Source organism: Camelina sativa, chromosome 9 (assembly GCF_000633955.1).
Source record: "Camelina sativa cultivar DH55 chromosome 9, Cs, whole genome shotgun sequence".
In the NCBI taxonomy this organism is placed as follows: domain Eukaryota; kingdom Viridiplantae; phylum Streptophyta; class Magnoliopsida; order Brassicales; family Brassicaceae; genus Camelina; species Camelina sativa.
This window is the reverse complement of record NC_025693.1, coordinates 1,350,659-1,364,544: the sequence shown is the minus strand read 5'-3', so window position 1 is coordinate 1,364,544 and position 13,886 is coordinate 1,350,659. Positions and strand designations below refer to the sequence as shown.

The 13,886-nt window shown below is 29.4% G+C and overlaps 1 protein-coding gene and 1 pseudogene across 1 annotated transcript; one reads left to right on the top strand and one right to left on the bottom strand.

The window, feature by feature from the left end:
- LOC104714896 lies at positions 86-3,422 on the bottom strand (annotated as a pseudogene).
- On the top strand, positions 11,413-12,841 carry LOC104710144 (F-box protein PP2-B1). The gene is made up of 3 exons (XM_010426698.1): positions 11,413-11,809; positions 11,918-12,036; positions 12,123-12,841. Exons 1-3 carry the CDS (start codon positions 11,489-11,491, stop codon positions 12,700-12,702), a joined length of 1,020 nt encoding a protein of 339 aa, XP_010425000.1. The 5' UTR covers positions 11,413-11,488; the 3' UTR covers positions 12,703-12,841.

Here is a 13,886-nt window from a genome sequence, read left to right as displayed (position 1 = left end):
TCGTCCTTCCTTAGGGCAACGTTGCGTAAAATAAACAAGAGACTTTGAGACTTTGGCAGGAGATCAAACAAGAATCAAGAAGATCAAGCATTGTACCCCTTACGCTTGGAAAATACGTTATTCTTTAACATAAAAGGAACCAAAGTTGATCAATAAGCCATAGGACCAATATAAGCTCAGAAACCCCTAAACTTTAAATGGTAACTAATCTGCTTATTTTTCTTGTTTTTATAATTTACACCATAGTATATTAATTATAAATCACTAGGAAAAAAAAATTACTAATTAAGTATTGAAGATAATAGATAACTAAAATAACTTATATGGATGATGATGATCACATGACTTGTATCTTGAGCTTGGATGAAGCTGCGGGAAGTGTCAACATATCCTCGGTGAGTTGCTTCTTTTTGGTGTCATCCATTGAAGGTGAAACGTGGACTTTCAACACTTCAAGACACTCCATATTCTGTAAGAAATGTCTAACGTGTTTCAGCTCGCTTACATATCCTTTATACTTGATGATACGCAACATGTTTATTCGGTTATTCCGGGGAATACTAGTAAACCGATGCCGTCTACATGGGAAACAATCCAGACCCTGGAGCATCAAGAGGATAATGTCATGCCATATTAAGATAAATATAAAGTAAGATTTGTTCAGGGTGTGCTTCATACCGAGAGAACCAGAGTTTTAAGGTTTGGAGACCGATATAGCAGACGTGGCAGAAGCAATTTCCAACCTTCTTCTTTACCGGAAAAGACTAAATCAACGAGGTTGTTGAACACTGGTAATCCATATTTGCAGCATACTGAAATCACCTGAAACACACACACAATAAATGTTATCCTGTTTCTAATCAAAAAGATGATGAGACCAATCTATACAAGGAAACTGACCTCCACAGCAGAAGAAGTCAAGTGTAGGGTCTTGACATTGCGTATCCCACTGATGAGATCCCTCACAGCAAAAGTAGACCCACTTTCCTCAAATTCACTTTCATTCACACCCACTTGTTGCTAGTGGTGTACTTTTGTGGGTGTGATTGCTAGTTTGACATAAAACGTGGATATATTTGCCCTTGTCACTAAGTTTGAGACAAAAGAATATATATTTTTAGATTTAAATTAAACACAACAATTCTTTTTGTCTTTTTCCTCTTTTTTTTTGTTTTTTTTTTGTTTTCCTCTCTACTTTATCTTTTGGTTTTCTATTTCTTTTTTATTCTTTTCTTTGTTGAAACAGTTTAACTAGTTATTATCAAAAAATTATCTGTTTATTTATATATAATCTATTATAATTAAATTTTCTACAATTTAAGATGTATATTGCTATATTTTTTTTTGAATTACTAGTATATTATATACTATCCATTTTTAGTTGAACATTTGTTCACTAATAAGTGGATGACCAATTATAGTAAATTGTGTTTAATATAATTGGTTATCTAGTTATTAGTGAACAAATATTTAACTTTTTAGTTGAACTTTTTTTATTCAAATAAGTTTTGTCTATTACAAAATATAGAAATACTTGAACAATACTATTCAATGAATTTTACTAATGTTTGCATCAAAATAATTTATTTTTTATTTTTTTGATGAACATACAAGCATATCCACCAAACTATGACCACATGGATATATATGATCAAGGTGTTCAAATTAAAAGGAAATTATTAGGCTATGGACTCGGGGCTGTAACACATTGATCATATATATCCATGTGGTCATGGTTTGGTGGATATGTTTGGATGTTCATAAAAAAGTAAAAACAAAAATGTTTTGGGCTATGGACTCGGGGCTGCAACACTTTGATCATATATATTCATGTGGTCATGGTTTGGTGGATATGTTTGGATGTTCATACAAAAATAAAAATAAAAATGTTTTGGGCTATGGACTCGGGACTGCAACACCTTGATCATATATATCCATGTGGTCATGGTTTGGTGGATATGTTTGGATGTTCATAAAAAAATTAAAACAAAAATTTTTTGATGCAAACAAGAGTAAAATTCATTAAGTGGTTTTGTTGAAGCATTCCTACATTTTGTAATGGACAAAACTTATTTCATCAAAAAAAATTCAACTAAAAATGTGATAATTCAACTTAAAAGTTGAACGTTTTTTCAATAATAAGTGGATGATCAGTTACATTAAACATAACTTACTATAATTGGTCATCCACTTATTAGTGAACAAATGTTCAACTAAAAATGGACATTGTATAATATATTAATTTTAAAAAAATATAGCAATATACATCTTAAAATGTAGAAAAAATATAAATACAATATCTTGTATAAAAATGAACAGATAATTTTTTGATAATAACTAACTAAAGTGTTACAACAAAGAAAATAATAAAAAGGAGAGATAGAAACCAAAAAATAAAGTAGAGGAAAACAAAAAAAATAATGAATATATACAAGTAAGAAGGAAAAGAGAGAGAGAGAGAGAGAGTTGAGATGTGTTTGGTTTGGTGAGGGATTAATATGTAATTTTGAAGGAAAAAAGTATAGTAGTAGTAGAAAGTGGGTGTGAGTGTTATTAGAGTTTGAGAAAGTAGGTGTAGATGCAATTTTCTCTTTAAGAAATGAAGGTCCAATGTAGCTTTGGCAAGTGAATTGAAACGACATTGTGGAGATTCATTCCGAAGATAATCAGAGTAGTAGAAGTCGACAACATTAGGGGTATCAAATGAAATTATTCTAGAAACATCATCATCATCATCATAGTAACAATAAAAGCTAATGGAGAGTTTCTTAATGGTTTTGCTGGATATGACGTGTGAAAATTTTGGATTATATTTATACCGGCGATCGTATGGTTAAGTCTTCAAGTGCAGGGCAAGCAGGGAGAAACACATTAGATAATTGATCATCCTTAAACCAGATTGAATCAAGAAGGAGAACCTTTAGTGCTGGGAGAGATGTATCCGGAGGAACGCTTGGGCAGTCTGACAATGTTGCTTCTAATGACAGCTTAACAAGTGTTAAGCTGGTGAAGACTTTGGATGGGATAGAAAGCCTCATCAATATAGGTCTAATGCGTAGATGAAGATCAAAGACACCGTGTTCCAGGATATAACATATCATGCGGTCAACTTCACCTTGTTCAACTTTATAAGATGTACAAAGTTTAAGTGAGAACTTGTTTATATTCTTACAGCCTTGCAATTGCAAAGCCATTGTTCTGTCCATAAAATCATGGAATCTCTTTTGCATGTCTTCCCTAGTCTCATATTTATATCGTTTATTATTTCTCGGGTGGCAAAAGATGTAAGCGTCGAAGCCAAAATTGTGAGTTAAAGCAAACAGAGCCCTCCACCTCTTGGAGAGAACAGAGGTTCAAACAACTTGTTTCGTTGGAAGCAAGGATAAGATTTGGACAAGGAGATCATCAGAAAGACAATCCATTGATGCCGGATTCAACTGTTCAGCAACTTCTTCTCCATGTCCCATATCAAGCTTTTGAAAACGTAAGAGCTAAACGGTTTGGATTTTTGACACAGAATATCAAACAAGAAATCAAATAACTCTCTCTCTTTTATTAGAAAATAAGTTCTTACAAGGTTTCTCCTTAACTCTATTTTCTAATCCTATTAAGCTCTTAGCCTCTTTTGAATCTTCAAGCTATTTTTTCTCTAAGCTTAAGATTCAATGCTAGAATCTCTCAATCTATTAAGTGATGATCTTTTTCAAGACCCAGCCTCTCCTATTTATACTAATTGGACTTAACCACACAATAGGCTAATTTCCAATTCTAATTAAACTAGGAATTGTTAATTTCCTTTTTCTTTATAGTTTAGGAAATTAACAATCTTTGTAAAACTTCCTTTTATCCTTATAATAAGAAAGTCTTTACTCTTCCAGAAACTTCTTCTTGCTTCATGTGACTTCTCTTGACCGTCTTAATAGATTTCCTCTTTGGTTTAATCATGTTGATCCACATTCTTGTACTACTTGTGTTTTAGTACAACACTTATGTCAATAGATGCATCTTCAGCTTTGAGAGTCTTTGTTGTTGATTTGCTTTGCTGCTCGGTAGGCCTTATACTGAGCCCTCGCTTAGGGGTTTTATCATAAATTTTAAAATTATTTTTAATTTACTATATCTATTTTATCATAAATTTTAAAGTTATCTTACTTTTATTATAAATTTAAGAAAATATTTGCAAAAATTGAAACAAAAGTTATCTTAATTTTATTATAACTAGGTTTTGAACCCACTCTACGCGTGAGTTTATTTGATATATTTTGATAAAAATTATATATAATTGATGATGGTAATGAAATATTATCTTACAGAAAACGTTAAATTACTATTAAGGAAAAAATTAAATTTCATATACACAATTTTAAAAATATAAAAATTAGTTGTGTTTTAAAATCAAATCTGATAAAAAAATCATGGATCTAACTCGACGTCCAGGCGAGGCGGATCAAACTGGTGACCTCACATATCTTAAACTATTTCTTTGGCCACCAGAAAAACGAAACAAATTTATAATCATGAATTTATCTCTTTTTCATATTTAATTGATCGCTATTTTCATGTTTTTTATTTAATGTTTTCTTATTTTTCATATTCTTTCTTGTCATTTTCATTGTCAAATTTTATGGTAATTGTCATCGTTACTTTTACCGTCCAGTTCTTTACTCTTCTTCTTGTTCTTCCTCGTCAACTTTTTCATATTCTTTCACTGAAAAAACATTTTTTTAGACTACCACACAACTTGTTAACCCATCAAACTCCAAGACCAAAATCATTTTTTCTAATAAAAATTGTGCAATTCATGAAAACCAGCATAGTCAACACATGCACTCAATTATTGATAATTTCATCCATCTACTTCTCAAACCAAAATCCTTACTTGCAAAGAAAGTAATATGAACACATGTATAGTAAAAACAATATTTGTGCTTTTCGTCGATCCTTCTTCTTTAAACTAAAATAACATCAAATCAAGGTCTTGCGACGTCAATCCTTCTTTCTTAGACTTAAAAATAATTTTTTTTATTGCAAAAATATCAAATCATCTCTAAATTCATACACAAAAACATGTTTTACAGCTCATAAGAGATATTAAGCACAAACGGAGATAAGTAAGATATTTTTAATATATTAAAAAATTTGATATATAATATCTAGTAATTCTTAAACTTTTAAATTTTTAAAAGAGATTAAATCTTTAAAATATTTCAAAATTTAGATGTAATTTAATTATCTGTAACATTTTTTTAGAGTTAAATATTAATGACACTTTTACTTTTATAGAGTTTAAATAGTTATAATATTTTGACATTTTTATGGAGGTATTTATAATATTTCTAAACATTATATAATAAATATTTAAACCTTTAAAAAAATTAATTTGCTAAAATAAATTAAATAACTTTTAAATTTGGAAACCTGATAAATAAGCATAAATCAAGCAAACCTAATAAATTTATAGTTAAAAACATATTTTTTTAACTATTATAATCTGGTTGAAAAAAAAAAACATATTTTTTTATTTATAATGGTTCTCAGCCATTGTCTAAAATTTTCTAGCCGATGTGGGACGTTGTACATATTTCTTTTATTTCTATAGATTTTATTTTATTTTTTCTAAAAACTCGTAATAATATAGATTACTACTATATTTCCAAAAAAATTCTTAGCTAAATATCTAATTATTATTGGTTTTTTTAAATCCTATATGGACACTTTTAGGAGTTTATAGCTTCAACTTTTTATTAGTATAGATATACTATCTTAAAATTTCTATGGAGGTTAAGTAATTGTAGTATTTTAAAACATTCTATAAAGTTTAAATATTTTAATATTTGAACCTTTTAAAAGTTTCAATATTTATAATATTTCAAATTTTTAATTTTTTAAAGACCTTTTAAATGTTAAGAAATTTTTAAAATTTAAAAATTATAATATTTTGAAACCTTTTTAAAGCTAAAACTTTTAGAAGTTTCAATATTTATAATATTTTAAACTTTTAAAAGGTTCGAATATAATATTAAAACCTTTTAAAAAGTTTCAATACTTATAATATTTTAAACTATTAAAATTTTATAATTATAATATTTTAAAAAAAATAAAAGCTAAGAGCTTTTAAAATTTTCAATATTTATAATATTTAAAAAATTTTAAAAATAAATATTATAATATTTTTTTGAACTTTTTAAAGTTTTAGTTTGATTAAATAAAAAACAGGATCAAACCGAATAAAACTTTTAAACTTGGAAACTTGATAAATCAAGCTTTCATGCTCATCCGTTGTTGGAAACATATTAATCTTATTTATACTGGTTTGAACCATTTTCTAAAAAAATTCTAGCTAATGTGGGATATTGTACATAGTTTTTTATTTCCATAAATTTAAAATTTTCCTTTTTCTAAAAAATTATGGAAATTTAGAAAATGTTAATGAATGACATGTCAAATCCTGATAGGTTGTTTAAAGTAATTCTTAATATATATAATTCTGCAAATTTTTAAAAATGTTAATTAGTGACATGTTGAATCCATATTGGTTGTTTTAAACCTTAGGTTTAAAAACCTTTTAAATGTTAAGAAATTTTTAAAATTTAAAAATTAGAATATTTTGAAATCATTTTAAAGCTAAAACTTTTAGAAGTTTCAATATTTATAATATTTTAAACTTTTAAAAGGTTCGAATATAATATTAGAACCTTTTAAAAAGTTTCAATATTTATAATTTTTTAAACTATTAAAATTTTAAAATTATAATATTTAAAAACTTTTTAAAAGCTAAGAGCTTTTAAAATTTTCAAAATTTATAATATTTAAAATTTTAAAAATTGAAAATTTTAAAAAAATTAAATATTATAATAATTTTTGAAACTTTTTAAAGTTTTAGTTTGATCAAATAAAAAACCGGATCAAACCAAATAAAACTTTTAAACTTGGACGCATGATAAATCAAGCTTTCCTGCTCATTCATTGCAGGAAGCATATTAATCTTATTTATACTTGTTTGAACCATTGTCTAAAAAAATTTTAGCCAATGTGGGATGTTGTACATAGTTTTTTTATTTCCATAAATTTAAAATTTTCTATAAAATACTGGAAATTTAGAAAATGTTAATGAATGACATGTCAAATCCTGATAGGCTGTTTAAAATAATTCTTAATATATAAACTTCTGCAAATTTCTAAAAATGTTAATTAGTGACATGTTGAATCCCTATTGATTGTTTTAAAGCTTAGGTGGACAGCCTTAAAAGCTTATAGCTCCTACTTTTATTTAGTATAATTTTATCATAAATTTTAAAGTTATCTTCTTTTTTAAAGTTAAGATAACTTTTAAAGTTATCTTAATTTATTATAATTTTATCATAATTTTTAAAGTTATCTTAATTTTATCATAAATTAAGTTATCTTAATTTTAAAGTTATCTTAATTTTATTATAAATTTAAGTTATCTTAATTTTTAACCACGTGGCAATAGAGATTTAATTATATAAATTTAAAATTAACTTATTATATTGGAGATCTTTGTGTAAGTGTCTTTATGTAATTAAGGTTCACTTTTGCAGCTTTCGCTGAACTCTATCAAATCCTACTATATTAATTGAGAAATACAAATATGAAACTAAACTTAAAAAGTGTAAAAAATTACATTTAAATGTCATTAGAAATATTTAATAAAAATTAATTACTTAATTTAATAAATATAATGAATACTTTGACCAAATATAAACAATATATCAAAATTTTCTAATAAAATCTTTTAAATAATTATTAATTTTCAAAAAAAAATTGTCTTTTCTAATTATAATTATGGACGAAAATTATTATTTATTTTTAAAAATGTATAACCAATCAGAATTTTTAAAACTAAAAAATTTTATATCCAAGTAGATAATACGATTATTTTTAATAACTAGATTTGGAAGATTTTGTTAAGATTTTAAATTATGGTTCTCTTATCATCTTTCTTTTATTTTATTTACAAATTGTTTTGAATTATCATATAATACTTATCATTAATAAATATGTAAAATTTCTGCATATGTTGTGATTTGAATTTTTAAAATCAAAGATATATTACTCAATCTATGAGAAAAAATGTGTATTTTAATTTTTCACATTTGCGGATTGGTAAAACTAAATTTATGTGGCTGATAAATTTATAAATTTTATTTACTCACAATTACAATATTATAATTACTACTTCAAAATATTTCACAAAACAATGATGCAAATAATACAAACAGGCAATATAAAATTGTATTATACATCAAACAAATTAAAAACTATAATATTCTAAAACAATTAGTATTCAAAAAAATATATATAGATTTACCGAACAATTACAATATTAAAAATAAATACTATCTCAAACAAAATAATTTTTTTAAAAACTATAACGATAAGTTTATTATTATTATATTATTATTTTTTTAAAAGATATTGATCCGTGCTGTACAGCACGGGATATCTCTTAGTCTTGTTATTACACATAGTAGAAATTGAGTTACGGATAGGATTTTTTCGCCTCAATGATGTCAAAAATAAATAAATAATAATTTTAAACATAAATTGTAGAAGAGAACTAATCACTGTATATTTATAAGAGCTAATCATTATCTTAAAATAATTATTTTTTTAATAATGATAAAAATTTCATTTTATAAAGTTTGATCCCTCTCATGAGGATCCGAGACATGGTAAAAAAATTATTTGCAAAGATTGAAACAAAAGTTAGTCACACAATTAGATTTCAAAACGTGTCAAAATTATTTTCAAAACAATGATTTGTGTATTTATATAAAAACTATGTAAGAACCCTTCCCATGCACAAGTTAAACTGTATATTTAAAATTAATTTGAATTTTATTCTATTAGTATTATTAATAATCAGTAAAGTAATGTAAATTAATTGAATTTGACTCTGTTTTGGCGACTTTCATAAGCTTAATATTCAAATTTAAATATAATTTTTATGATTATAGGAAATTTATTTTGTTTTTTTAAATGTATTGTTTCGCAAAATGGTTTATTTTTAAAACAAATAATCTAATTAGATATCATAGAATTATATACAGTATGTTATAGTTAATTTTAAATGCTATTATAAAATTGTTTTTTTTTTGTCAACTATTGGGCCATAACAGGCCGGCCCATTAGCCTAATCCCTACATTCGTAGGAAGCGGGATTCAATCCCGAATATGATGGTGCCTTGTGCATTAAGAACTTACCTTTGACTACTGCACTAAGGTCACTTCACCTATTATAAAATTGTTTACCTATTATAAAATTGTTTTATATTAATTTCTGTATATTGTGTAGATGTGTAGTAAAAATTTAGAACAATTATTGCTCATATGTTTATGGTAGGAATATTGGTCATGTAATTTAATGACTTTTTTTTGTATTTAAGTAGTCTATTATTTAGAAATGTTTATGTACTTTGTAAATGTTAATCTATATATTTGGTTTGCCTGAGAAAAAAACGTGTAACCGCCCTATTTCAAAGAGACATGTTGTTTGGTCAGAGTAGCAAATTTTGCTAATCGCAGCTGTTTGTGATGGGATATAAAATATAAGACAATATAAAACCATTGTCAAATAGAACGGCTTGCGCATCAGGGTATCCATTGTGATGCTTTGAGTAAGCGGTGTATCTCTGTTGCGCATCAGGGTATCCATTGTGATGCTTTGAGTAAGCGGTGTATCTCTGTGATGGAGACTATAAACCACACGCTTTTTGAGTGTCCTCGGTTGTGGTGTATTTGGGCTTTGCCCCCAGTGTTGCTAGACCCGGGAGGTTTTCCATATGCCTCGATCTATGAGAAATTAGACTTCATATTCTGGCGAGCGTCTTCCCAATCTGGGGTTTCAGATATAGATTCTCGTCTCTCCTGGATTGTGTGGTCAATTTGGAAAGATATGAATAAAAAGGTTTTCCAGAGTATCGAGATAGAGCCAACTGAAATTTTGAATCAAACGGCTAACGATAAATTATTGTGGGAGAAGGCAAAATCTTATTCAGTGAGATATTTGTATCCTCCGCCTTTATTGGAGGACAGGGGTTCTTTTCCCCGTTGTCAGGTTGATGTCTCTTGGAAAGGTACGGACCCTTTTCAGGGTTTGGGCTAGTGGTGTTGCAATGAAGAAGATTAAATGCTTCTTTTGGGAGCACGAAGTCACAGAAAAGGCCTTACTCCCTTACACGCGGAATTACAAGCACTGATCTGGGTTATGGAGTCTTTACTGGCGGCTGGAGTTGTTTGTCAGGCTTTTGAGACGGACTGTACAGAGCTAGTTGCGATGGTGCAGACGCGGACGATTGGTCCGCTTTTTCGAACCTGCTGGAGGATTTTTCATTGCTCCGAACATCTTACCCTTCCTTCACCTTAGCCAGGATCCCACGAGACTTCAACGTAAGGGCAGATTGCCTTGTTCGGTCTTCAAAATCTTTAATTTCTGAATCTACTTTTGTAAACTCTTATCCTACTGTTTGGGCTACCAGTTTTAGAATTCTTTTTTAATTTTATTAATGTTTGGTTGAAAAAAAAAAAAAAAACCATTGTCAAATGAGCAAAGACGTTGCCTCAAATAGCTCAGAATACTACATTGAACCAAACAATGAGCATCGCTTGTGCAAGGATAACCCGCACAGATTGTAAACCGAACGGTTAGCACAAGCCTAACGGTTAACATATGATTTTTTAATAACGGTTAACACAAGCTTAACGGTTAACACGTTAGATAAGTTAAACTCGTTAAATAATCTTAATGTGGTAACACAAGCTTAACGGTTAACACATGAATTTTTAACGTTTTGGATTTGTAATGTGTGTGAACTTGAGTTTTTGATTATGTATAATATACATTTCATCATTCTTGCATGAATAAACTTGTATAGAGGCTTGTCCTTATTATTTCATCATTCTCAATGCTTTTGTATGCTTTGTTTACTTAGTAAGGAGGAGTAAAAGAGAAGTAATTTTTCTTTTCTTTTGGATTTTTGTTCATGCATCATCATCACATGAACAATTTGTATTTATTTTATTCTTGTCATCTACCATGCTTTTACAAACTTTACTTAGCTAGAAATAGAATGACAGATGAATAAAAATCTTATAAACATGAATCTTGATAAAGATTTTGACTTTGGGGACGATTCTAAACATATCTCTTCGTCATAAACTCGTTAAGTAATAAAGAAAGACTTCATAGGTAAGTTAAACACGTTACAAAGTCACTTGCTTTGCCTGATTTCATAAAGACCAAACCTTTTCTCCAAAAAAAAAAAAAACTTTCGAGATTCTATTATGAAGACTTCAACACTTACTTATAAGGGTATTATAGGAATCTCACTTTAAAATCTTAACCTCTAAGTCTTTCGCGAATCACGAGCCTACCGATATAAATATCCACTTCATTGACACGCTCACAACACATCATCACACCATTTTATAAATATCCCACCTCTCAGATTCCAAAAAATACACTATGGAGCAAATTCACGGCGGAGGAGGAGGGAGTAGTAGTAGCCGGAGCGAAGAGATCGCTGTGACGACACGGTTCGATACATTGCCGGAAGATTGTATCTCGATGGTGATATCACACACTAGTCCACGAGACGCTTGCGTTGTGGCTTCGGTTTCGAAAACTGTTAAATCGGCGGCTCAGTCTGATTTGGTTTGGGAGATGTTTCTTCCGCCGGAGCACTCGTCACTTGTTGTTGTTCCTCGATCGGCGAATCATTTGTCGAAAAAAGAGATCTTTTTATCTCTCGCTGATGATTCTGTTTTGATTGAAGATGGCAAAAAGGTAACGAATTTGAATCTGATTCGGGAATTTGGAATCAGGGTTTTGCTTTGTTTCCTTTGAATTTTATGATTTTGATGTTTAAATGATTGATTTTGGTGAAAAAATCAGAGCTTTTGGTTGGAGAAAGCTAGTGGGAAGAAGTGTTATATGTTATCAGCTATGGATTTGAAGATCATTTGGGGAGATTCAACTGCTTATTGGCAATGGATTACAGTTCCTGAATCTAAGTAAAAGTTCTCATCTTTTGTTCTCTCCCTCTGTTTCTGAAATTGTGCTATTGCAGAGTTTGTTTACTTAGATTTGAACTTTTCAGGTTTGAGAAAGTGGCTGAGTTGCGTAATGTGTGTTGGTTTGAGGTTCGTGGGAAGATAAGTTGCGGATTGTTATCGAAAGGGACTCATTACTCTGTTTACGTAGTGTTCAAGAGGGCACATAATAGATCTTACGGGTTTGATTCTGTACCTGTGGAAGCTGGAGTTGGTTTTGTGGGGAAAGAAGCTACCAAGAGATCAGTGTTTCTCGAATCCGGCGGAGCGGTGGATTCACGCAGCGAATTTGGTTACTCAGGGATTTCGTACGGGATGGTTTCTAGAGCGTTTAGGATGAGGCGGCCGTGGATGCGAGGGACTTGGAGAGAAGTTGAAGAAGAGGAAGAAGAAGAAGAAGAAGAAGATGAAGGAGTGAGGAAGAGTGATAGGAGGAATGTGGAGGAGCCGAAGGAGAGAGGAGATGGGTGGAGTGAAGTGGAGCTTGGGAAGTTTTACATCAACGATGGAGGCTGTGATGAAGACAGTGATGAGATTGAGATTAGTATGATGGAGACTGAGAATGGACATTGGAAGAGTGGTTTGATTATTCAGGGATTTGAGTTGAGGCCTGAAAGAAGAAACTGATTTGATCTTAAAACTTTTGTCTTTTAATTGTCTCTTTGAGTTTACTTACTGTATGGAGTTCTTGATTTGAGATTTGTCTTCTCTCTTGTGAATTAACATCTGAATAGCAAGAAGTAAGATGGTTCATAATTCTTATGTCTCCCATATTTTTGAGTCTTCATTCTACACTTCAAAGCTCAATATATACAACTCTTTTTTTTAAGTCTTATGATAGCTGCAACATGTGTCCACGATTCACACATTCGCCACGGTACAGACCTTTGTGCACTGGTTGTTGTTGTAGTTCACAATTTCAATTTTTCTTAAATTTTGCCAAAACACATTATGTAACAGAAGCACGCATTATTTGTTCGATACTTTCGTGGCTGGCCACGATTTGTTGCATATTAAAGTATCATAATTTTGTAAAAACTCATCATCAATCAACAAAAGTCGTATAAATCAGTCACCAGTTTTACTACCAAAATTCATTACAGTTTCTAAAACTCGTAGATTCATTATAATTTTGAAACTTGTAATCTAGCAATCTCTGAACTCACATGTTAATCTAAACTACAACATATAAAGTCCATATTCTTAAACACCATCTTCAAGATCAGGCCTGGAAAAGATTCGGTGAAGCTAACTGATCTCTTGTGAACAAAGTGTTGACAAAAACAAAAACAAAAAGATGAGGAGGCTTTCTGTGATGTGAAGAATATGAAACCCAAGCAAGTAAATGTGGGTTCATAAAAATCTAATCTTAACTTCGAAGGCCTTTAAGAAAGCAACAAAATTATGGGCTTTTGTTTCTCAATCTTGGGTTTTTTGTTATTAGAAGACTGTGAAATTGTGACAAAGCAACAGTGATGTTCATATAAACTTTCATTTTCTTGAAATGATATTTACATTTTTATCAATAATAATAATAATAATAAGTTCAGTATATGGTTTTTACCAAGGTTTTCTATGATATTTTAAATACTTTATTATATTTATAATATGATATCAAAATCAGCTATAAATAAATTATAAAACCACTTAAGTCAAATTTCGGAAAGAAAGAAAAGAAAAGAAAAAAACATTATTGCCGGATGGAAGACTAACGATTATATGAAAGCCATTACGAGCCACATGGTATTGAAGATTATTTGTAGATGTTGAATAGTCGATGTCACATGCTTTGACTGTCTCCTTCATTATAT